At 40.7% G+C, this 26,167-nt stretch overlaps 1 protein-coding gene across 1 annotated transcript in view; it reads left to right on the top strand.

Moving 5' to 3' along the window:
* dock1 (dedicator of cytokinesis 1) overlaps nt 1-26,167 on the top strand; it is a 361,518-nt gene that overhangs the window by 233,028 nt on the left and 102,323 nt on the right. Inside the window, exons 27-28 of the mRNA XM_033984239.2 lie at nt 525-626; nt 3,942-4,036. Of these exons, the coding sequence (XP_033840130.1) occupies nt 525-626; nt 3,942-4,036 (197 nt within the window). The remainder of the gene's footprint in view (nt 1-524; nt 627-3,941; nt 4,037-26,167) is intronic.

Genomic DNA, 26,167 nt, shown 5'->3' with positions numbered 1-26,167 from the left:
GGACTAAATTTGGGACTAAACCAGGACTAGAACAGGAAGCAACTAAGTCCTAGTGTAGACTTGGTTTGATCCTAAATTAATTCAGGTTTAGTCCCAGTTTAGTCCCAGTTTAGTCCTGTCCTAGTCCTGGTTTAGTCCCGATTTAGTCCCAGTTTAGTCCTGGTGTAGACTTGTTTAGTTCTGTTCTAGTCCCAGGTTTAGTCCCAGTTAAGTCCCGGTGTAGACTTGGTCCGGTCCTAATCTAGTCCAGGTTTAGTCCCAGTTAAATCCCGGTGTAGACTTGGTCCGGTCCTAATCTAGTCCAGGTTTAGTCCCAGTTAAGTCCCGGTGTAGACTTGGTCCGGTCCTAATCTAGTCCAGGTTTAGTCCCAGTTTGCTCCCATTCCAACGTGAACACTCTATATTTCACATTTTCTGCCAAATGAACAGCACCGCCCCCCGAGCGCTCACTCGTTTCTGTAAACGACCGCATATCGACTTTGTTTACACTTTCGGTAACAGCGTCTCTTCTTCTCTTTCTCCAGGGGAGCTTCGTGGCGGCCATGACGGCGACTCTGAGGCAGATGGAGGACTATCATTACAGCCATCTGATCAGCACCTTTGGGAAGATCAGGAGTGATGTGGTGGTGAGTTCTGCCTTATCAGGGAGTCAATGTGGCGAGCGTGCAGGCCCATCTCTGTAGAGCGACACGGAGACGAGGCTGCTCAGATATACTGCCTCGTTTAAACCTCACATGACCTCTGGAGTTTAGAGGAACAGCTGATTGTCGGCCATGTTGTTGGTTCTCAGTTGAAATGATGTTTGGTTACGTAGATATTCATGGTTTTCACGCCTTATGATTCGCTTCTGATTAGAAGGATCTGGCTTAGCAATAGTCTCGTTATTAAAGCAGTAGCACAATTAAAATCTAAATATTATCTTAAAACCTCCTTGTTGTGATATATACAATAAGCAATTAAGTGTCATATTGTTATCAAAATTTAAGTCTAAAGTCTAAGTTTAATGCGTACAGATGTGCACAAATCTTTTTATTTTATTCCTTTTGTCCTGGACCTGTTATGTTGATTTGTTTGTATATAGTTTGTTTATTATGCCAAAAATTAACATTTGATAACAAAAAAACAAAAAAAATCTAAATATTATATAGTTTGAGTGGAGAAAAGTCCTAACATATGCAATACTTTAATGAGTAGCTAAACCTACAGTATGGAACTTTTAAGCCAAAAAATAGATTAAAATTAATATAAATTATGATCCTTGTGTTTTTATTTTACTATTGTGTCCGTATTGTGTAAATCAGGGGCGTCAAACTCATTTTCACAAAGGGCCACATCAACAAAATGGTTGTTCTCAAAGGGCCAGATGTAACTAACTGTAAGATAAATGTCACTAAATGTAACCAAATTTAATGTAAAATAAATGCAGCTACTTTTTAATCTTGTTAATTAACTGTTTCTATATTTATTGCTTATTCAAGTTACAAATATTGCATATGGATTTGCATAGACATGAAAAAATGGCTGTTTAACTGTGTATCTAATGATAAACTGACATTTTAACAGAGTCATACCTTTTAATTTTGTCGCGGGCCACATAAAATGACATGGCGGGCCGCATTTGGCCCACAGGCCTTGAGTTTGACACGTGGTGTAAATCAACATTAATAACAGACAAATCAAGTGCCTTCTTCTTCTTCTTCCCTCGAGGTCGCTCCCGGTAATGTTAGCAACAGGTTTGATTGACAGCGTTGCTAAGGGCCAACATCCTCGCTCCAAATTGGCTCGTTGGTTGCTATGATACTCGCGGTCGAAATTCCAAATATAGAACTCCGCTCCAAATTAGCCGCTATAACTCGATGAGCTTCATTTGACAGGAGCCGAACGCTGTGTCCACTGCTTTTTACAGTCTATGGTATATTCGATGTCGAGAAAACCACAAACGTCTGACTCTTTTCTACATTTCAAAAGTGAGATTAGTCGTGTTGGTCTTTTTTTTTTTCCCTCTTTCACAGCACAATGAAACTGAATGTGAGTTAGTCATAGTGCGGCTCTGCGCCTGTAGCGTGGACTCTGTGATAGTGAGTCCTGAGAGGAGCATCCATCTCTGCCAAACACAAGTGACGCAGAAGGAGGAGGCAATCCCATTCATGCTCAGGGTCTGAAATCCTCCCTTAAAGATGGATTTGAAAGTATATCGGTGGATTAGAGGGAGGATGAACTATACGGACATGTGCAAACCCCAAATCAAATGTTTATTAAATATATAAAGGTACTATATGACACAAAATGGACTCTTGTAGCTTTAAGTCATGTTCTAATGCTGTTTCCTCCTCAAAAACAGACCTGGAGTTGTGTTTTGTTTCATTCACACATGTTTGAGTAACACTTTATTATTAGTTTATTAGTGGTAGTTTTCAAGTTAACAGCTCCTTTTACCTTTAGTTCAGAAGAGATTGGCAATTCCAGGAGCCTGAAATGATCCACATGATTCTGCAGAAGGTTTGTGGAGTTTAAAAACACAGTGGAGCACTTCCTGTATCACCACATGATGACATCACAAGGTGGAACACAGTGTTTTCAGTTTGAGAGAAGAACTCGGAAAACAGCGCAATATGGAGCCTTTAAATAAATAAACTTAACAATGAAAAGCAATGAAACAACAAGTCAAACATCACTTAAAGCAGCACTATGTATCTTTTCTGGTGGGATGGGGATGTTGCTTTCTCTCAAATGTTCCACAGTATGACATTAAATATATCTTGTTTGTTTAGTACAAGTCTTTTTATTGCTCAAAAAATAGTTCAGAAGACTTGCATGTGGCCTTTAACCTGGCTTGATGGTGTCTCCAGCTTGTCTCCATGGCGATAAATAAGTTTAATACCTTACTGAGGAACATGCAGGCCTGGAATGTCCCATAGTGTGCCATTAAACGTGTCTATCTAGCACTAATTTCACTACAGGTGTTTTTATTGCTCAGAAATGCAGATCTAACCAGTAACTTGGCCTGGTGGTGTCAACTGCTTGTTACCGTGGCGATAAATACGTTTAATGCCATGCTGTGGAACATTCCAGACAAAGCAATAACATTTCTATGGAGACGTTCAACCAGAAAAGTGACATAATGCGTCTTTAATGCACACCCCAGTCAAAACCATACAGCAAGTATTAATATTGCAATGAACGGAAAAGAAATATGTGGTTATAACAAAAATGCTAATGCTAGCTTAACACTGTGTGCTTGTATTTATTGTAAAAAGTTAATTTAAATTCAAATGATCAGTTTGTCGAGGCTGTTTTGGAGGGAAACGCTGCCAGATAATTTATTTCTTGAGCAGTTTAGTTTACACAAAGAAAGAGAGAGCGTCTGAATGGGGACGCGTAGGGACAGTGTGCACGGCGGCGCTAACAATGCAAAGGTTCATATTTATCGACGTTTCCTCTCCTCCTTCTGCCGTTTTCAGTTATACAAAGAGTAAAGAGCTAAAAGTAAACGTGGAGCGTTAAAGGGCCCATGTTGCGCTGTTTTTCTGATCTCTGTTGTTGTTTCCTCATCAAAAACAGACCTGGAGTTGTGTTTTTGAGGAGGGAACAGCATTAAAACATGACTTAAAGCTCATTAAAGTGTCATTTTTGCGTAAAATTTGAATCTTGGGGCTGTGGAGGGAGTGAGTGAGGGGTCAGGGGCTGGGGGAGACATTCGGACACAGCCATAGAATGTAATTTAGTTGATTTCCGACTTTTAAATAGCTTCATAACTCTACCCACTGAGTGAAACATCTGAAAGAAATCATCTCCATTTTACATTCAGCGCATGTGTCACCTTGGACTGTTTCTGTTTCTGCCGCAGCAAAAAAACGAAATCACTTTTTTTATTTTAGTTTTGTCTCATCTTTGAAGTGAAGCAAAAACAGTTTAATTTTTCATTTTTGTCTCTTTTGCAGGATTTTCTGATGGAAACTTTCATCATGTTCAAGAACCTCATTGGAGAAAACGTCTACCCCTCGGACTGGATCATAATGAACATGATGCAAAACAAGTAAGTGCTAAATATATCGGTTACTGCTAACTGGTCATGTTTATTATAAAATACTGGCTTATATAACGATCGTAAATGAGAGAGGATGTTTTTTTTGGGTTTAATTGTTGTGTGTAACTTGGTTTTGCCCTAGAAATGTACTTTTTATTTTCTAGCTTCATCGATTCTGGCTCCAATTCACTTTCTATTGAAAAACTGTGACGCCTCTCTCTGTAACTGCTGCTGTCAGACTCATCATTTTGGTCTTAAAATGTTCGTATTAACCCGCTCTACATGATCCTGGGGTTTTTATTTCACAATTTCTTAAGATGTTTTATCAGCTATGACAAAAAAAAACCCCTAATTTGCGCACACTCTTTACCCCATTTCACGTGTATTTTTGTCACTGGGCTGCACATTAAACATGCACTATGTCACATTTCTGGTTGCGCATCTCGTTAGAAATGTCATCGCTTTGCTTGGAATGTCACACAGCATGGCATTGAACTGGTTTAACTCCATGGTAACCAGCAGTTGAAGCCACCAGGCCAAGTTACTGGTAAGATCTGTGTAAACGAGACCTGCCTGACAGTAAAAATAGATGTTTTTTTAAGCATTTTTGCGCCATAAAAACACCCATAGTGAAATTAATGCTAGATAGATGTGTTTAATGGCATACTACGGGACATTCCAGGTGGAGACGAGGGGATGATATAATTTAATTTGTCACATACTGTTACCAACGTACAGCATTTTTGAAATTCATTGCAGTAAAAATCAGAATCAACAGCAAAAACACTCAAATATAATACATCATTTTGAATCTCTTCACTTCCTCTGACACGAGCTCCTGCGCCGCAAATCCAACTCTATCTCTCTTTATAATTTACAAAAAGAAAAACCAGAGGATCCGACGAAGCGGCCATCAATAAAGGAGGAACAGCGGAGAGTTGTGACGTTGCGAGTTTGTAGATTAGCGCAGGGAGTGGCACGGTCATATCTATAATTCATAGGTTGGTTCGCGCTGACTGCTCACCGCCAGGGCCTTGTTTAGATATTTGCATGGAGAGAACATCACTACAAAGGTCCACTCACTCCTGGCTCCAGTTTCTAAGCAACAACTCCAGTGTTTCAAAGCAGCAATACCGTTCTATGAATGTGGGGAAAGAACTAGGCTGCGTGGTCCAAAGTGGATTCTTCTTCATGTTAAACAGCACTGGTGGATACAGTAGAAACACATGCACATTTGATAAAAGTTGCGACTCCGTGCTGGGTCGAAAAACTAAACTTGTAGAAAAGAAAGAACACATCCACGCTGTAGTTCTTGGGAGCAATTTTAATTTTTTTTAATAGCACCACAGTGTGACTTTTCAGAACTAATTTCTTCAGAGCGAACAACAGTCACTCAAATGTCTTAAAATGTTCGTATTAACCCGCTCTGCATGATTCTGGTGTTTTTATTTCACTATTGTGTCACGTTCTCGGTTGTCTAGGCCACAATGCAAAATTTTAGAAGAAGAATAACAACATACAAGAACAGCAACAATGCAAAAATGTCCAATTTAGAATCTTTTTTTTTTTTTTTTTGTAAAGGCATGTGTCTTCCTGCTCCTGTCAGCAGCTCTTCACACGAGACACATTGTTCCAGGAGCGACAATTGTTGTGTCCGATTTTGTTTTTACATTCAGGACAAAATGTTGCTGTGCTCAGGTTTTAATAAATAGTTTTTGCAAATCATTATTCAAATGTTTTCTCAAAATGATTAAAACATCCACATATGAGAATTTGTTTTACATCACTTTTTTCAGAAACTACTACACTACTACAAAGATTATTTATTATTTATTTTTTTTACACTCATCAGGTCCCGATCAGCCCAAATAACAAAGTGAAATTAATAAATCATGTCATGTACGAGCTCAGGGATGTGAACTTTAATAACAGACAAATCAGGCGCCTTCTTTCCCTGAGATCGCTCCAGCTAGCCTTAGCAACAGGTTTGATTGACAGCGTTGCTAAGGTCCCTCTTCCTGCTAAACCAACGCTACAGGCAGGAAGGGGCGTTACCTTCAACAGGCTCGCTCCTGATTGGCTCTTTGGTTCCTATGATACTCACAGTTGGAATTCCTAACGTGAAACTCTGCCCCAAATTGTCCACTATAACTGCTAGCCTCGATGAGCTTCATTTGACTTGACTTGAATTTCGTTTAATGTGACCGATCTCTTGTTCAAATGCACTTGGACATTTTGGATAAGCTTTTAGGAACGCAGTTGATTTTTATCGATTATTTTAGACTCAGCGCTTCGTCTTAACACCTACCTCTGCAGTCTCTCCGTAAACTTCGGTCCTGTTTTGAGTCGACAGCCTGAGACTCGTTTTACATTCACATCAGAACATTCACCTTTTTAAACTTCGGTCATTGTTTAACTTCCAAATTTGCCTTGTCAAAATGTGACTCATGTTTTAGCTTCTCTTTGCGCGGCCAGTCTGTTTAAATATTGTAGGCGTTTGCTAGCTTCTTCACTCATTAGCCTAACTCCTGCATGTTTGATCAGCAGATCAGCTTCTTCCATAGTGACAGCCGAAGGTAATGCTCTAATTTACCCCGAGGAGGGTTTTGTAACTCTAAGTGCGTCGCGTTAACAGCATAAAGACAAAAGAAATTACGATCTAAGTGTGTCAGTGTCAAAGCTTCAGACAAGGAAGTGTTTTATGTTAGCTTTTTTAGTTAGTTAAAGGTGCTTTACCTGATTTTTTTGCCGTCTGTTACACAAAATAGACTCTTGTAAAGCTTTAAGTCACGTTTTAATGTTGTTACTTCCTCAAAAACACACCTGGAGTTGTGTTTTGTTTCATTCACACATGTTTGAGTCACCTTTTTTATTAATCTGTCTACATCTCCAAAGCTCAAAATGCTCTGTTCCACCTTGTGATGTCATGAAGTGGTAGTTTTCAAGTTAACAGCTCCTTTTTACCTTTAGTTCAGTCGATATTCGCAATTCTAGAGCTGAAAATGAGCCAAATGATTCTAGTGAAGGTGTATGGAGTTTAAATTAGCATGCTAACAGTGTCCTTCCTGATTATCTGACAATAAAATGCAGACAGTACACAGCAGATTTATTTTGATTTCAACAGTTGCTTTCTGAAAAAAAAACATTCGTGTACAGGGTCTTTTTAAGGGTGCTGAAGAAGACCAAAAATCATCTTGTAAAAAGTAAGAATTTTTCTTGGTGAGAAAGAAGAGGATGCATAGAATGAGGTTAAGAAGAGGCAGCAAGTTCACCATGGCAACGCCTGAATAGAACAAGCGAGTATATGAAGAAATGTTACATAACACGATGTCGCCGACTGTTTGACCCAAAAAACGTCCCTATAGTCCTCCATTTTGTCATGTTTTATTTCATTTTCTTTGGGGGAGCGTTTATCCACCCTCTGCCTGCGCTGTAAGATAAAGTTAATATTATCACAGTGCTTTTATTTGAGGTTATTTCCTGAAAAGTTGTCTTCTTTATTTCAAGACCAAGGTTTAGTTTGTTTTCATCGCTGACGGTTTCGACTGCTCACTAGCGCCTCAGAGTGGTCACGTAGTGTAGCTGCGACGTGGTTGGTCAGCTGATTTAAACAGGTTTTCGTGCTGTCTTCCTACCGGTGGATGCAACACGACAGCGCCATCTGCTGTCCGACTTCTTCAGGACAGTATCTCAGATGTGTGACAGTAAAAAGGCCCCCTCATCCCGGTTTAAAGTCCCGTGGGCACATTTTCGTGTTTCGGTTGCCTCCTTAATCCAGCGACGATGTTTCTTGTCTTCTGTCGCAAAACCTGTTTAAATCAGTTGACCGGACATGACATAGCAACATCACGTGACCACTCTGAGGCGCTAGCGAGCATTCCAAACAATCAGGTATGAAAACAACATAAACCTTGGTCTGAAAGATACATTATCAGACGACCAGATGAAACTCATTGGACTAAGTCTGGACTAAGTTCCCTGTTGGAGCCTAGTTCAGTGGGTTTTACTGCCTGGAGACCTGGCTCCCTCCTCCGTTGGCGTCTCTGTGCGTTTGCTTTTCTCATTTAGTTTATTTTGATGAATGGCGAGGTTGCATTAAAGTCACACTCACTCAGTCCACTTCTTTATACAGTCTATGGTTTTAACGATATTACTCTTACTCTGCCTCCAATTGTTTTAAACATGACTGACCTTATTCCAATCCGCCCAATTTTCTGTAAATGCAAGTAAACCTTTTTCCGGTTAAATGGAAATCACGTTCCTTTCGGTGGAGAATTTGGGAAAGGTTTTGTCGCCAAAATATTATATAAAGTTGGTTGGTTTGGTGTCAAATGTTCAGTGTTTATCTGCAAAAGAAGTCAACACTGAACCGATTCTCTGGGAAGCTTCAAAACGGCTCCCTATAGAGTCTATTTGCTGTTAAGATTTGCAGCTCCAGACTAAATAATACAACCCGAATGACGATGGCGGTGCACACGGCAACTTCCGGGATAAGATGAAACCCAACGATATTCGAGTCCGAGCTCAGCCTTAGTGACAAACGCGTTTTCCCACTGACGTCACACTGTGGAATCTCCGTTCAGCCTCTCCGTGTGTTTAGCCGCTCCCGCCCACGCATAGTTGTTTCATGTCTGAGCATTATGATGGCTCCTCTAATGAGACCGGGCTTCGTTCTCTGTAGCAGCAGCGGCGGTGGCAGCATCAGGCCGTTCCACCCACTCGCACGTCTCCGCCCCTCGCAGCTCACTTCCTCTCGCTGTTAAACGGATTTGGAAGCGCTAATTGCCCCGGGGACAGTGGTATAAGGCTGGTTAAACCGCTGCCGCTGTCCTTCTCAGTGCTAACGCCGTAGCCCTGACGTAGCACGGTGGCTAATTGGCAGAAAAAAATGGACTTGGGTCGTGATAGAGAGTGGGTTTTTGTGGTTGAGCGAGAACTGGAAACTTAACTTTGCATTTGTAGTTTCTGCTAAAATTTGACCAAAGCAAATGTAAGTTTTTTCTACGTTTTGGTTTAAATTAATGCGAATTTCATTAATTAGCCTGAAATTATTGGAGACGGCTCTTAGTTCTCTTAGAATGAGGTTTTGAATGAAATAACACGTCTATTTTATTGGATACTGACATGTAAAGGTGCACTGTGTAACTTTTCCACTTTACTGTGTGCTTGTCTCCATGGATATCGTGATGCTTTGCCTGAAATGTTACACAGCACGGCTTTAAACGTATCAATAATCATAAAAAACAAGGAGATGATACTGCTAGGAGAGGCAAGTATGTTCACAGTTAGCTTGCTTATTTTTATTTTATGCTTAGTTTAATGCCATACTGCGGAACATTCTCAGTCAAAGGTCACATTTTTACATAGGGTTTTTACACCTTCAAGGCTCAAAGCGCTTTACATCAAGGAACCACTCAACTGTTCGCACCGACGGACCGCCAACCTGACCTCTATTTCGGTGATTTTTATGTCGAAGGCGGGATTCGAACCGCCAACCTTCAGATCAGATACAAACACTGTACCAACTGAGCCACTGTTGCCATGGAGACATAGTGGTCGGACGTGTACATACCAGAGTAAGGGTCTGTATGTATAAGATGATAAACAAGTCATAAATTTAAACAAACTTCCTTTCTAAAACCGTAATGCTAACTAACGCTAACCACTCTGCCACCTCCTGCTTAAACCCAGTATTTTTCCGGATGCTCTTACAGGCTCCGTACTGTACCTTTTAAACCAATTTCAGGCTCTATAGATTTTGATGTTATCTTCAGATACGATCCAAATAAACCTGCAGAATATGAAACTGTTCTCACGCAACAATATGGAGCCGTTTAAAAACCATATCTGTAAAAAAAAAAGTGATGAATTCTATCGTATATATGCAGTAGTTAAGGAAGAGAATAAAACTTTTGTATAAAATAAAAGTAACGCATTCAGATTCTGTCTTAAATTGTACTTTTAGTGTACTTCAAAATGCACTGTGACAAGTTGCAGGTCAGATCTGTGGAGAGGTGAACCCACTCACAGCCAGAATACTTTTTTGATACTTTTATTGATACCTTTTAAACCAATTTCAGGCTCTATAGATTTTGATGTTCGCTTCAGATACGACCCAAATAAACCTGCGGATTATGAAACTGTTCTTAGACTCAGCACTTTGAAACCTGCTTTATAAAAACTGATTTGACATTTTGCCGAGGCATCAGCGGTGGGCTGCTCGTGCACTCAGCTAAACAGTGAAATGAGCACGCTGGAGCCGCTCCCTGCTCTTTAGCCTGGCTCCTGAGGATCTGCTGAGTCACTGTATGAACGGGAGCATCCACGGGACATGAACGATGGGACTAGAACAGCTCTGCTTCAGCTTAAGTAAAACACCAGGCTTTAAAGACAGAGCGGCTGCGAAATGTCAACAGCGTCGCAAATCATCGGCTAATTAACTGGGAACTGTCAGAAAACGGCATCACATCATTTTAAAGGGACTGTAGCATAGACTGAAGTAGAAACTGAAGTGGACTGAGTGACGTCACCCACACCGAGGCAAGAAGTTATAGGGGCCAATTTGGAGCAGAGTGACATATTTGGGATTCTGACTGCCAGTATCATAGCAACCAAAGAGCCAATCAGCAGTGAGGCTGTTAAAAGTTACGCCCCTTCCCGCCTGCACCTCTGGTTTAGCAGAGAGCGGGCGCCTGATTTGTGAGTTATTAAAGTTCATATCTTGATTTACAGACACAACAGTGAAATAAAAACACCAGGATCGAACATTTTAACCCTTTAAGCACTGAGCACACTATAGAGCAGTACAGCTCGCCTAGACTTTTATTCTTCTTTTAATCATGTTAAAGGAGGTATCAGAATGTGCTGCATTTTTTCACACAACTACCTCTATTTTACATATCCATCCTTATTTTTTCTTTGACGCATCGAATAACTGACTGAGAAAATCCACACGGCACCTGCGCTCTCTTTCGTCATCTTCAAGGGACAACGGAGGCAGATTACCGTAATTACAGTAAAAATACTTCATATATTTAAAATTTGAGATGCCATTTGAATTTACATGAGCAAACAATTGGTTGCAGAGTTACAGTGACGGGAAAGTCCTCAACCGCGCTCTATCTGCGTCAATAGCATCCGCCGCTATAGGGTTAAGACCAAAAAGACGAGTATAGCAGCAGTTACAGAGAGAGGGGCCACAGTTTTTCAATAGAAAGTGAATTGGAGTCGATGGAGCTGAAAACGCACCCGTGATCACTTCCTGTTTGGAACGCATCGGTTAGGAGGTTAGATATGTCCATTTTTTGTAGCATTGTTGTATTAATCGGCTCTTGAGGACGAAATAAGTCCGCTGTGCGCTGTCTGCATCTTATAATAAAGCTTTTTGTTGTCTGATGATCAGGAAGTGCAGGTTAGCATGCTAGTTGTTATTAGCATTACAGTTGCACAATGTTATCTTTCCGTTGGCGGGTCTGTCACAAGCCTGTTTCCATCAAGATGTTATTACTCTGCCTGGATTGTTCCACAGTATGGCATTAAACCTGAGCTCTTCACAGAGACAGAATTGTTGGTCAGATCTGTGGAGAGGCGAGAGTGCTAATGAGTGTCTTTCAAGGTATTTTTAAATATAATGGAATAAATGCTGGATGGATCCCTTTTTTCCTGTCCTTTTTAGGTCAAAGTATTAGTTTTTTTTTTACACTTTTATTTTAACAACCGCTCTTCCAAAACCAAAATGTAGAATAATTTCTTTTACAAATGTGGAACAACATTAAACTCGTTCCTGTTTTCGCCCTCGCAGTGGGACGGCATCACTCAAACCCACCGGCCTCCCCTTGTCTTGTCTTTATGGCAGAGTGGTTAATGTTCTGAGAGCTCCCTGGACACTCGAGTGCTCTTTTGTTTATATTCCTAATCCCTCGTCTCTACTAAACGTGGGCAAGATTAACACTTGGCTTTTTAAGGTGTCCCGGGACGGCAGTAAAAATGATTGTATTGGGATTACATGGGCCACTGTTTCAACACATGCTCCTTTTTTCGAGGTGTACGTCAAACGCCTCTGTATGCACTTTAGGACGGAAGATTACGGCTTGTGGTGTTAAAAGAAGAGAGTTTTGAGAGTTTTGATTTAATAATTGTCCAAAAAATAATGGCTCAATACTAATCAATACTAAACCAGATCGATACTAGGGACTCATTTACACAAGTATCGATATGGAGCCTTTAAACTCCAGCAGAATCAGAGACCAGAGACCAGAGACCAAAGAGACCAGACCAGAGACCAAAGAGACCAGACCAGAGACCAGACTAAAGAGACCAGACCAGAGACCAGACCAGAGACCAGACCAGAGACCAGACCAGAAACCAGACCAGAGAGACCAGAGCAGAGAGACCAGAGCAGAGAGACCAGAGCAGAGACCAGAGGCAGAAGACCAGAGACCAGACCAAAAAGACCAGACCAAAGAGACCAGAGATCTCCCATCTCAATGCAGCAGAAAAAAGATTTTCATAAAGACTTCTACACTTAGACTTTTATTAGACACTTAGAGAATCTTTTACACATAGAGATTATTATTTTGACTCTGTTTATTCCATGTCTCTTATTCCATGTCTACACCTGATAATTGTGGAAAAACTTTAGGTTGAAGCCTCACTCCTCCTCACTCAGACTGCCCTGGTCCATCTGTGACTCCTGTGTGGTTCAGTTGTGGTGTGACTCATAACTATTTATTTATTAAGAAAAAAGGCTGTGGTTGGCTCCGGCAAGAACAGAATCCAACACATTTGATCCAGAGATCCACAGCACCACCATATTGGACCACCTCACTGCTTGGTGTACGGTCTACACTCCTCATATTTTGTACTATACAGAATACTTCAGCCATGGAATCAGAGCTGCTCGGCATGACGTCTGAGTCGGAGTTAGAACCTTATTCAAACTCGCAGTAAAATTTGTTACAGAGCCTTGATTCTTTTTCATAGAACTTGTTTCTCTAAAACCCTTTAAGCTTCAAAACCTTTGACCTTTACTGAACAGTTTTAATGATCTTGATTTGCAACAGAACTTGTTCAAGAAACAAGCCTCAACATTAGAGAAACCACAGCCAATTTGTAAAAACATAATTGCAGACTTTTATTAATCTTTTTTTAGTATCGAAATCTAGTCGTTCTAGTAACGCAGTATTCAAACTTCTAGATATTAACTTATTCTTAAAACATTGCATTTGAATGAAAACTGACATTTATACCTCCTAAATGTACTAATGTAAAACAAACCCACACATTTCTTATTAACAGAAGTGTCCACACTTTGCACAGCGCCCCTAGTGGCTGTAATCGTGTCTTGTATCTGTATTTGGAGTGTTCCTCTTTAAACGGCGAGTCCATCAGATTTGTGTATCACCCTTTTGTATCAAAGTCATTATCGCTCCAGAGCAGGAAGACGGAGCGGGTCTCTCACCGACACTTTCCCTCTCAGACATAATCCAGTGGAAAGCTCAGAGTAAAGACGACACCAGACCTCAGACATCGAGCTGGGGCTGGAGATACGCGGAAGGAGCTAACGATGCTACCTGTGCTATTATGGGGCAGTTTGTGAATTGATTTTGACCCCCGTGAACAAACAACTGGGCTGAACGATTTGGGAAAAATATCTTCATCCTCCCCACGGCACCTGCGCTCTCTTTCGTCATCTTCAAGGGACAACGGAGGCAGATTACCGTAATGACAGTAAAATATTTAAATAACCCCATGCCTCTGCTTTGAGACGCCGTTTGAATTTACATGATCGCACAATTGGTTGCGGAGTTACGGTAATGGAAAGTCCGCAACCGCGCTCTATCGGCGACGAACGCAGCAGCTAGCAGGTTAGCAATGTCCATTTATCGTAGCATTGTTGTACTAAGCAGCTCTTGAGGTCAAAATAATTCCGCTGTGCGCTGTCTGCATCTTATGATAAAGCTTTTTGTTGTCCGATGATCAGGAAGAAGTGCAGGTTAGCATGCTAGTTGTTATTAGCATTACAGTTGCACGATGTTATCTTTCCGTTGGCGGGTCTGTCAGAAGCCTATTTCCATCAAGATGTTATTACTCTGCCTGGAATGTTCCACAGTATGACATTAAACTTAAGCTCTTCACGGAGACACCATCAGGGAGAATTGTTGGTCAGATCTGTGGAGAGGCGAGACTGCTAATGCGTGTCTTTCAAGGTCTTTTTGAAAAATAAAATACAGAACATAATGGAATAAATGCTGGATAGATGCCCTTTTTGTCCTGTCCTTTTTAAGTATTAGTTTAACTTTTTTTGCACTTTTTTTTTCCCAACAACCGCTCTTCCAAAACCAAAATGTAGAATAATTTCTTTTGCAAACGTGGAACAACATTAAACTCGTTCCTGTTTTCGCCCTCGCAGTGGGACGGCATCACTCAAACCCACCGGCCTCCCCTTGTCTTGTCTTAACGGCGTTTTTTAACAAGATTCGTGATTAATGTGTAAACAAAGAGACTGAAACCTGAACTGGCAAACTAATACACGAATCATATTAGGGAGGGCATCTGACACACACAGGGAGGGTATCTGACACACAGCATTCTCAGGGTTTGTGGGGAATAAAACAGTTAAGCTAATAAAACATGTTCTCGTTTGTAGGATTTATTGTTCCTAAAAACTGTGGTTAATTTTGCCGCCATAAAACACAGTGTAAACTAACTAACGATAAGTGATATTTTAATTGCTTTAGTCACAGCAGGAAATGAATCTCTCCCTTCTGCCTTTTACATCCGTTTAATTGCAATGTTGTCGGAGTTTTATGCTAGTCTTTATTAAAGGTGCACTGCGTAACTTTTCCAGTGGAGGATCAGTCATCATGTCTCTAGCTGAGATGTTTTTGCTTCGTCTAGAATGTTCCACAAGTCGCTGTTGAAGTATCTCCAGGTAGATCGACAAAATGGCGTCTTGAAAATAGTCGATTAAAGATTTAACTCAAACGTGAATCACTCCAAATACAACTTCAGAGGCTCAGTGAGAAGAAACGACTAGAACATGGTTAAAAGATCTGAACAGAACAGTTTGGAGAATAACTCTGATTTAATGCTCTACTGTGGAACATTCCAGACAAAGCGATAACTCCTCCAAATAGACAGACATTCACCCTGTGCCTTTATGACTCACAGAGATATTCACTTTCACATGTGTTTTCTGTTGTGGATCATCTAAAGATCAGAACACAACCAAAACCCACTGAATATGTCACTGTTTATTTCAATCTATGTAGTAATAGTAGTAGAAGTAGCAGCAGGAGTAGTGATCATGATACTTGTAGTAATAAGCAGTTTTAGTGGCTCTTTTGGCTCCTACAACGTGGCTTGTTTCATTTGAATCTTGCTTGTGTTGTTCTGTTTTCGGTCAAAGTGAGGACCTCACCCACGGCTCATTTGGCTCCTATACCGTGGCTCTTTCGGCTCATGTACCGCGGCTCTTTTGGCTGCTTCACTGTGGCTCTTTTGGCTCCTGTACCGCGGCTCTTTCGGCTCATGTACCGCGGCTCTTTTGGCTGCTTCACCGTGGCTTTTTTGGCTCATGTACCGCGGCTCTTTTGGCTCATGTACCACAGCTCTTTTGGCTCATGTACTGAAGCTCTTTTGGCTCCTCTATCACGGCTCGTTTCATTTGAATCCTGCTTTTGCTGTTTCTGGTTCAGAGTGAGGACCTCTTCCACAGCTCATTTGACTCCTGTTTTGCGGCTTTTTTGGCTCCCGTATCGTGGCTCTTTTGGCTCCTGTATCGCGGCCCTTTTGGCTCCTGTTTCGTGGCTCTTTTGACTCCTGTTTCGCGGCTCTTTTGGCCCCTGTTTCGTGGCTCTTTTGGCTCCTGTTTCGCGGCTCTTTTGACTCCTGTATCGCGGCTCTTTTGGCTCCTGTTTCGCGGCTCTTTTGACTCCTGTATCGCGGCTCTTTTGACTCCTGTATCGCCGCTCTTTTGGCTCCTGTATCGCGGCTCTTTTGGCTCCTGTTTCGCGGCTCTTTTGACTCCTGTATCGCGGCTCTTTTGACTCCTGTATCGCGGCTCTTTTGGCTCCTGTATCGCGGCTCTTTTGACTCCTGTATCGCGGCTCTTTTGACTCCTGTATCGCCGCTCTTTTGGCTCCTGTTTCGCGGCTCTTTTGACTCCTGTATCGCGGCTCTTTTGACTCCTGTATCGCCGCTCTTTTGGCTCCTGTTTCGCGGCTCTTTTGACTCCTGTATCGCGGCTCTTTTGGCCCCTGTATCGCGGCTCTTGTGTTGTTCTGTTTCCGGTCGCAGTGGGGACCTTTACTTCGATCCATTTCACTTTTCATCCTGCACATGAAAGCTCATATTTGACTCGTGGCTCTGATTTCTGAAGCGGCTCTCAGGCTCCCCACAGTGAACACTTCCACAGTGTGAGTGTGTGTGGTCAAACAGATAAGAGTCAAATCTTAAATACGTTTTGATGTAATTACATAAACAGGTGTGATGATGGCGGGTTCTGACCTTGGCTTATCTCTAAACCTCAGCTCTTCAGGAACAGTATGCAAATGAGCCGCGATCGTTAGCTAAGATGCTCTCTGAACTCAATTAGCAAGTATGATAACCGCTGATAAGGGTCCATTAGCATATGCTAGCTACAGTATTAGGCTCATCTGACAAGGGGCTAAATGTACGAGGCTACGTGCTAAAAAGAACCCGTCTCCTGTTTATACGACTGGAATTTGAAATGTTATAAAAGTGTTTTGTAGAAGTGTTTACGACACAAAACCAGAGCTGCCAAATTCTTAGAAAAACCCCCCAAAAAGGTTCATACTTGAGTTGTTTTTTACTCTGTAGTGTATTGTAAAAGTGGCTATTTGTGAAGAAAATCCATTTTAATAAGGATTTTGTTGAGTGAGAACCATATGGAACCAATTGTCAGGGACGATCAATTTTATCCAATCAGAGACATTGTTGAATGAGAACCATGTGGAAACAACTGCTATATAGACAAATAGCCTGGTCCAATACATATGTTTTTAGTGACTTCCCAACACTGGCTGCAGTAGTAGTAGTTGTTGTAGCAATAGTCGTAGTAGTAGTAGTAGTAGTAGCAATAGTTGTAGTAGTAGTAATAATTGTAGCAGTAGTCGCAATAGTAGTAGTAGTAGTAGCAATAGTCGTAGTAGTAGTAGTAGCAGTAAGAGCACCGATAGTAGTCGTAGTAAAAGTAGCTGCAGTAGTAGCAGTAGCTGTAGCACTAGTAGCCGCATGCTTTTGGCGCCCCCTATGGACAGCAATTTTTTTTTTTTTTTTCATTTTTATACCATAACGACTACGTGACACTGCCAAATCCTATGAGTATCACCAGAAATGCGTACATCACAGTGGGCGTGTACTGGTGGAGGTGAAAACGGGGGTAGATCGACAAAATGGCGTCTTGTAAATTAGAGATTAAAGATTACTCAAACATGAATCACTCCAAATACAACTTCAGAGGCTCAATGAGAAGAAACGACTAGAACATGGTGAAAAAGATCTGACAGTTTGTGGAATAGAGCTGATTTAATATAATGTAATCTATTATAGTTTCCATAATTTCCCTTTTATTAATCTCTGTTACCAATCTGACCAAATGTTCCATATCGATGCAGAATCCCTCCCATCGCTGTAGTACACGAGGTCACCTTGTAAGTCGGCTAATTAAAAAGTATCTCTCAAAGTTGTGTTTCGTCTCACTAAGCACAAAATGGAGGCCAGCCTGATTTCCAGAGATCATTAGCAGCTTGCTCCTCTTGATCACAGCGCGGTGAGGAAGATCGGCGTTTACGGTGGAGTCTCTGATACGAATCCTCAACATGGCACCAGCCGACGTTTTTATTGCACTGCCTAAACACTTTTCATTTGGGTTGTTGGGAGTAATATAAAGGAGCTAAAGAGCGATTTGTCTCATATAGAAATAAATGGGTGTCTGGAGTGCTGTTTTAGTGCCACGGTCTGTACATATATATATTAGCTAGTGTTTCTATGGCTTTTCAATGTGAGGTTTATTGGTTCTGTAGCGTTTAGAACAACTCTGAACAGCTAAACAGAGCTAAATGTGATCTGTCATTAAAGACACACTATGTAACTTTTCTAGTGAAGGGCATAGACTGTATAAACAACTGGATTAAGTGAGTGTGACGTCACCCGCAGCGTTCAGCTCAAATGAAGCTCATCGAGGCTAGAGCAGTTATAGCGGCGAATTTGGAGTTTTGAGTTCTACATTTTGAATTTTGACCGTGAGTATCATAGCAACCAAAGAGCCAATCCAGAGCGGGGCTGTTGAAGGTAACACCCCTTACTGCCTGCAGCGCTGGTTTAGGAGGGAGTGGGTGCTTAGCAACACTGTCAATCAAACCTGTTGCTAATGTTAGTTGGCTGGTAATTACTGGTACTTTCCATGGTACTTACTGCTGTTAATACTGGTACTTTCCGTGGTACTTACTACTGTTTATACCGGTAATTACCGTAGTAGTTACCAGTGAGACCGGACTGTATTTTAAAGCGAGACATTATGGTAGTTGCACTAGTAGTACTTACTGCTGTTTGTACTGGTATTTACTGGTACTTTTTGTAGTACTTACTGCTGTTTGTACTGGTATTTACTGGTACTTTTTGTAGTACTTACTGCTGTTTGCACTGGTAATTACTGGTACTTTCCATGGTACTTACTACTGTTTGTACCGGTAAGTATTGAAGTAGTTAACAGTGAGCCCAGACTGTATTTTAAAGCGAGACATTATGGTAGTTGGCTGGTAATGACTGGTACTTTCTGTGGTACTTACTGCTTCATGAGGTTAGCGAAGGAAAAGGAAAAGAAGGCGCCTGATTTGTCTGTTATTAATGTTCATATTTTGATTTACAGACACAATAGTGAAATAAAAACATCAGGATCATGTAGAGCGGGTTAATACGAACACTTTAAGACCAAAATGACGAGTCTGACAGCAGCAGTTACAGAGAGAGGGGCCACAATTTTTCAATAGAAAGTGAATTGAAGCCAGAGTTGATGTAGCTAGAAGCGCACCCATGCTCACTTCCTATTCGGAACGCAGCAGTTCGCAGTTTAGCTATGTCCATTTACATATACAGCCTATGGTTTAAACACAACCGTCCCAGTTCTTGGAAAACTGTCTGTTCGTCTTTGTTTAAAGGCTCACATTTCAAGTGCTTTGGCGACACACAGTTTATGCTATTTTTATCTTCCTCATTAAGTTTTTCCTCTTTAATTAATGACAGGATGTGTTCACAGAGGGGTCCTGTCTGCTCATTAAAGTCTATTATAAGCCCGCTCCTAACAGCCCAGTTAAGAGTTAGTACATGGAGCTAGTGTGCGAACAGTTTCGTAATGTTAAATCGTTATCAACTTATAACACAAAAACATTAAAGTGTCTGCAGACATTTTTTCTCATTACTAAAATAACAAAATAAAAGTTGTCCCAGTACGGATGTGTTGTAAAAGCAGCTCTTTGGGTCAAAATGAGACCGCCGTGTGTTGTCTGCATTTATATATGTGTAGTCTACGAACCAGGAAGTAAAGCTGGTTCACTGTAAATGTGTTGTTAGCATGCTAGCTGTTGTTAGCATAGTGACTGTTCTAGTCTCTGAAAGTTGTTAAAAATGACTACAAACTCATCACTGTGTACTGTCTGCAGCTACATACATAGTTATAGTCTGAAAACCAGGAAGTAAAGCTGGTGTGCTGTTAGCATGCTAGTTGTAGTTAGCATTATAGTGACTTTTCTGGCCTCTGAAAGTTGTTAAAAATGTGTATAAACTCATCACTGTGTACTGTCTACAGCTATATACACATTTATAGTCTGAAAACCAGGAAGTAAAGCTGGTGTGTTGTTAGCATGCTAGTTGTTGTTAGCAAAGTGACTGTTCTTGCCTCTGAAAGTTGTTAAAAACCTCCACTCTCGCTTCTGAAAAGTGCTTATAAACTCATCATTGTGAATAATTACAATGCTAGGAGTGCGTTTGAGCCATTTGAGACAATTTAAAATAAACTAGTTAGATAAAAATCCTGTACAGAACACTGAGGAGCGAGGTGGGTTAAGTGTCTTGCCCAAGGACACAATGATATATACGCACATGGACAAAATTGTTGGTACCCATCGGTTAATGAAAGAAAAACTCACAATGGTCACAGAAATAACTTGAATCTGACAAAAGTAATAATAAATAAAAAATTCCATGAAATCAAATGAATGAAAATCAGAGTCCTTAGCAACGCTGTCAATCAAACCTGTTGCTAACGCTAGCGGGAGTGTCCTTGGGGAAAGAAGGTGCCTGATTTGTTGTTATTAATGTTCACATCTTGATTTACGGACACAATAGTGAACAGATCATGTAGAGCGGGTTAATACGAGTCGATGGAGCCGGTATCGATGACTTTCTGTTTGGAATGTGGTGGCTAGCAGGTTAGCTATGTCCATTTATTTATACAGTCTATGCTAACACCTTTAGCTGCTAAGATTAATATTATTTTGTTGTTTACTCCACCTTACCCTGGAGCTAATGATAATGAACTCATCATGACCCCATTTCTGATTTGCTGCTTGTAAACAAACTTATTCTATTGCATTATTCTGTCAAATGTGAAATTAGGCCTAAATGTGGTGAGTAAACAATCCCATGATGCAACTCTGTACGAAATGTGAGTCTTTAAAGTCTGTAATGGCATAGTTTAGCAAAAATAATGAGCTTGTAACCATGACACCCACATGACTCGTTTGTGTGGTTAATTACTCTGAATAAATGGGAAAATCTTTAATAATAAAACGTCATTTAATTGCAGTTTCACACGTGGATAGTTGCCATGGTTACAAGGACATCTGGTTTTTATTTCTTTGTCAGATAAACAACATTTCATGAAACGGTTAGCTATTAAGACATTTTATCTCAATATCTAAATAAAAATGTACCTCAAACCTGAAACAAAGCCTGGCCCTGATTGGCTCATCCAGATGTCAATCACGCCCATCTCGACTCACCATCTCAAAGTAACTACAAGAAAAATAACTGTATTTGTAGGGCTGCAAACAGACTGTATATATAAATGGACATAGCTAACCTGCTAGCTGCCGTGTTCTAGCTCCAATTCACTTTCTATTGAAAAACTGTGGCTCCTCTTTTTGTAACTGCTGCTGTCAGACTCGTCATTTTGGTCATAAAATGTTCGTATTAACCCGCTCTACATGATCCTGGTGTTTTTATTTCACTTTTGTTTCTGTAAATCAAGATATGAACAATAATAACAGACAAATCAGGCACCTTTTCCCCCGAGGCCACTCCCACTAGCGTTAGCAACAGGTTTGATTGACAGTGTTGCTAAGTGCCAGCTCCCTGCTAAACTAGGGGATGTTACCTTCAACAGCCGCACTCCTGATTGGCTCTTTGGTTGCTATGATACTTGTGATGGAATTTCCAAATATGGAACTTGGCTCCAAATTGACCCATATAACTGCTTTAGCTTTGATGAGCTTCATTTGACTGGAGCCGAACGCTGTCTTAGTCCACTTCTTTATACAGTCTATGTCAGGGCTGTCCAAACTACGGCCCAGAGGCCAAATGTGGCCCTCAGATCAATGTTTGTCGGCCCTCCTGCCTCCTCCTAAACTGGCCCAATTGATCAGGAAGTATTTTTTACTACAAATTGAAGAGATTCTACGTCTATAACCTGAATGACATCACACTGCATTGTGACACAGACCTAAAAATAATCTTCCAAATCTTATTAAAGGTACAATGTCTCAAACCTGTGTTAAATCCACCATTTGACTTCCTGTATCGACACTGGTCTGTGGCTCTCCGCTTCAAATATGTTTCAGTATGCCGCCTTTTGTGAAAAAAGTTTGGACACCCCTGGTCTATCTTACGGCATCATAATGAGTTTTGTGTTTGCAAAACCAACCCCTTTTCTTATCTTGTTTGTATAAAACCTGTTAACCCTATACTTGAAACCTCTTCAAACCAGTTCTGAAATGCTTTAGATTCTCGTATTAGTTTAGCACTTCATAACTTACTGCTCATTAACATGTAACGCGACTCAAACCAGGATAACAATCAAAATAATGCAAAACACAACACTCTCCATTTCAACTTGTGATATTTTCTTGCTCACAGACGCGGTAAAGAGAGACCCGTTTTAGCATTAGCTCGTTTTAAGTGTATCAGCCATATTGGCATGTTCATCGCTGCAGAAAATTGAATGAGGAGGTAGCGGAGAGGCAGGTCGCTGGTAATAGGCAATGGGGTGGCGTTTGAAATACACTCGTAACAGCTAACCCAAGCTCTCAGTGACAGTTAACCTCTGCGTCTGTGAGGAGCCGCACTTGGCCCCAGATCTTAGGCGTTTAAGAGCAGGGGCAGATCTAGGCCATGAGAAAAGTGCATTTGTTCAATTATAGGCATTTTTATAGCTTAGAAATCATTACCCCCTGCGGCTGTTCACCTGCTTCTTGTCTCCATGATTGATAGCCTAGGTTTTAATGCTGTAATATGGAAATTTCAAAGCAGTGCAATAAAATTTCCATGGAGACGAGCGGGTGGCTAACCGTCCAACAGAAAGATCATGAAAAACTCCTAAAACTCCAGTTACACGATGCTGATTTAAGCCATGTTCGCCAATAAATCATCTATAAGTTGCTTTGAAACGTGCAAAATTTTGATAAAACTCTAAAAAACTGCAAAAATTGATCATATAAAATAAATTAAACTGACTTTGTATTGTTTCCATAATTGTATAACATAGTATTTTCATATTTGTGTGGTTAATTCTTTACTCCATAGTCCCTGGGGAAGAACCAGGACACGCTGAAGGTACTATGTCTCTCGGCTGGCCTGGGAACGCCTTGGGGTCCTTTTGGAGGAGCTGGAGGAAGTGTCTCGGGTGAGGGAAGTCTGGGAGCTCCTGCTTAGACTTCTGCCCCTGAGACTCGACTCTGGAAAAGAGGAAGTGGAGTGAAGGAAAATGGATGGATTTAACATTCCTTCCATTTGTTATTGCATAAACATAATCCAATTTTTGGTCTCAAACTAATTCCCCCAAACAATATTTAGTTACATTTCTAGCTTCACAAACAGAAGCACTTACTGTAACAAAAGAGAAATAATCCAAATACATGGACTTGGAGGACCCCTTGATGTGACAGTTAAAAAAGCCTTGTTCTTAGGTTTGCATTGACGTATTCATCGATATCTTAAAGTCAACAAGAGCCTGTATCTTCTCATAAATCGATGTCTTTATATACTCTTCCACTTATTGGCTGTATATGGGTTTTTCAGGTCTCTATTGTGGAGTGGGGCCTATGGTTGGGTCTTTTTGAGGCCATTTTGTTGTACCTCGTCTATATTATTTCTCTTATTGTATCCATCAATGGGTCTTGGAGAGATGGTTTAGCAATTAACCATTCAAAACAAAGATTCAAAATGGCTCCTGGAGACAATAAGCGGAAAGCCATGAATGGATTTGTTCATTCTCAAACCAAAACAAGTATAGACATATTGTTAAGTTCTGAAAATAAAACTTTTTAACACTGATACATTGAAAACTGTTGTTGAAATAAGCAACTGGGGCAATGAAACCAACCCTACAACAAGAATATATCGACGTCAAATCAAAATCGAAACACTGAAATGTTTTTAGAATGTGTTTTTAATGGAAAAATCTTGCTAGCTGTAGATTCTTGTGTTATATTTTAGTCTCATCATCTCAAACGTTAACGCTCCTGGAGTTTACACGGCACACTCTAAACAAAATCACACTTTTAAAACACATTTCAAATCATGCAGGTCTAACGAGAATGGCGTTGCTAGTGGTGCTCGTTGACTGTTTCCCCTCCTCAAACTTGCAAACAGCTTTAACTAGATTAGCTTCTTTTCTTCACCTGCTTTTCCTGTAAGAAACACTCTACCTGCCCTTAGCTTTACTGATCCCGTCTCTCAAAAAACGAACAAAAGGAACACACACTTACAGACTCCCATATAAGTCACTTCCTTAAAACCTGGATGTATGCGCTCTCTATTCCCTCGAGTCAAAATTTCTCATGTCTTTTATCGTTTGCGTTGTCTCTAATATCACAATAAAAAAATAAAAATTCAAAGTAAATAAAAACTAAACATCGTACCAAACCTTATAAACCTCTTTCTGCATTCGACCTTATGTTTCTTGTTGTTTATGCACATAGCTAACCTGCAATCTGCCGCGTTCCACATAGAAAGTGATCATGGGCGCACTTCCACCTCCATGAACTCTGGCTCCAATTCACTTTCTATTGAAAAACTGTGTCCCCTCTCTCTGTAACTGCTGCTGTCAGACTCATAATTTTGCTCTTTAGAATGTTCGTATTAACCCGCTCTACATGATCCTGGTGTTTTTATTTCACTATTGTGTCTGTAAATCAAGATATGAACGTTAATAACTAAAATCAGGCGGCGTCTTTCCCCAACGTTAGCAACAGGTTTGATTGACAGCGTTACTAAGAGCCCACCTCCTGCTAAACCAGCGGTGTGGGCGGGAAGGGGCATTACCTTCACCAGCCTCGCTCCGGATTGGCTCTTTGGTTGCTATGATACTCATGTTCGGGATACAAAACAACGCTTAATATGTGACACTTTTCCATGTATTTACCCATCGTAAACGCAGGAGCTCCGCAGACGCCTTCCCACCTGTCTCTGCCGCTTACGTAAGCTCCAGATCTTCATGTGCTTTATCTGCAACTCATGAAAAACCCAATGCAATTCACTCAAGCGGAGTTATGTCTGTCCTTGCTTCACCTTGTGCTGTTTACGGCTCGTTTCCATGACGTTTATTCGCTGTTGTGACTAATTGGCGTTATTTTTTATGTTTTGTAAACGGTAATGCATCCGAGAGCGTCTCCTGTTTTATAAGGCTGTATATTTATGATGACACGTAGTAATTCTTTGGCGGTATATACTGTTGTTGTTGTTGTTAGCTCGTCGGAGGCTAGGGGGCTGTCAAAGTGGCTAGGAATATGGAATAGCCAAAGCCACTTAAGATATTAACATTTCATTCTTAATCTGGAGCCATCACATTCAGTCTTGGTGATATTATATTCTCGTTGCCATAGACGGTTAGCGGTGATGGAGGAAGTACTCAGTTTTGTTACTTAAATAAAAGTACAGATATCGGAGCAAAAAAAAAAAAAAGACTCAAGTAAAAGTATCACATGAAAATATCTAATTAAGTTAAAATGTTAAAGTATCTGTTTAAAGAGGAAAAAGTAGAAGATTTTTTACCTTCAGTAGCCCCTCGCTCTGGATTGGCTCTTTGGTTGCTATGGTAACTGCTAGCCTCGATGAACTTCATTTGACTACGGGTCGCACTCACTTCGTCCACTTCTTTATACAGACTGTGCTCCAAACTTTTGACATACAGTGGCTCCCTCTTTTCTGCGTAACCCGAGGACAAAAATAAAACTAAAACAGTTATAATAAAACAATCAGGGAATGATTTAGCTCCACAAAATGCTTCTTTATAAACATGTATATTTATTTATTTTCGCACGTGAGTGTATGTGTAAGACCAGTTACCTCTTTGTGTCCTGTTATCATCCCACTGAGCTCCAGACTAAACCCTCTTCTCCAAACCCCGGTGTTTGTTGAACCAGAGGCTGCTCCCGGCTCCAGGGCAAATGTGACGTTCCCAAATGTTTTGTTTATCACCAGTGACTCTCGCTCCTCAGACTCGAGGTTAAAAGTTACACAGGTCCAGTATGTCATTTCATACTTTTGATTTGCGGAGCTAAGTTCACTCTCTCTTTCAAAACTTTCACTGAAAAACTGAAAATAAGTAAGAGACTGGAGCGAATGAGATCGATAATGTGTTTTTGAGAATGAGAAAAACAAAAAAAATTACTCTTTTTTTATGTTATTTAGTACGAGTATATAGAATTTTATATCCACAGCGACGTATTCTGCAAATGTTACTACAACAGATGGAGCGCACCAAACTATTACTCAAGTAGAAGCACTAAAGGAGCAGTATGTAACCTTTCCACCTGCTTGTTTACATGGAGACATTATTGCTTCATTTGGAATGTTCCACAGTATGACATTAAACCCATCAGTCTTGCATTCATTTAATTA

The sequence above is a fragment of the Periophthalmus magnuspinnatus genome, chromosome 19 (genome assembly GCF_009829125.3).
Source record: "Periophthalmus magnuspinnatus isolate fPerMag1 chromosome 19, fPerMag1.2.pri, whole genome shotgun sequence".
Taxonomy (NCBI): Eukaryota; Metazoa; Chordata; class Actinopteri; order Gobiiformes; family Gobiidae; genus Periophthalmus; species Periophthalmus magnuspinnatus.
The sequence above is the reverse complement of the archived record's forward strand: the minus strand, read 5'-3'. Positions and strand labels throughout refer to the sequence as shown.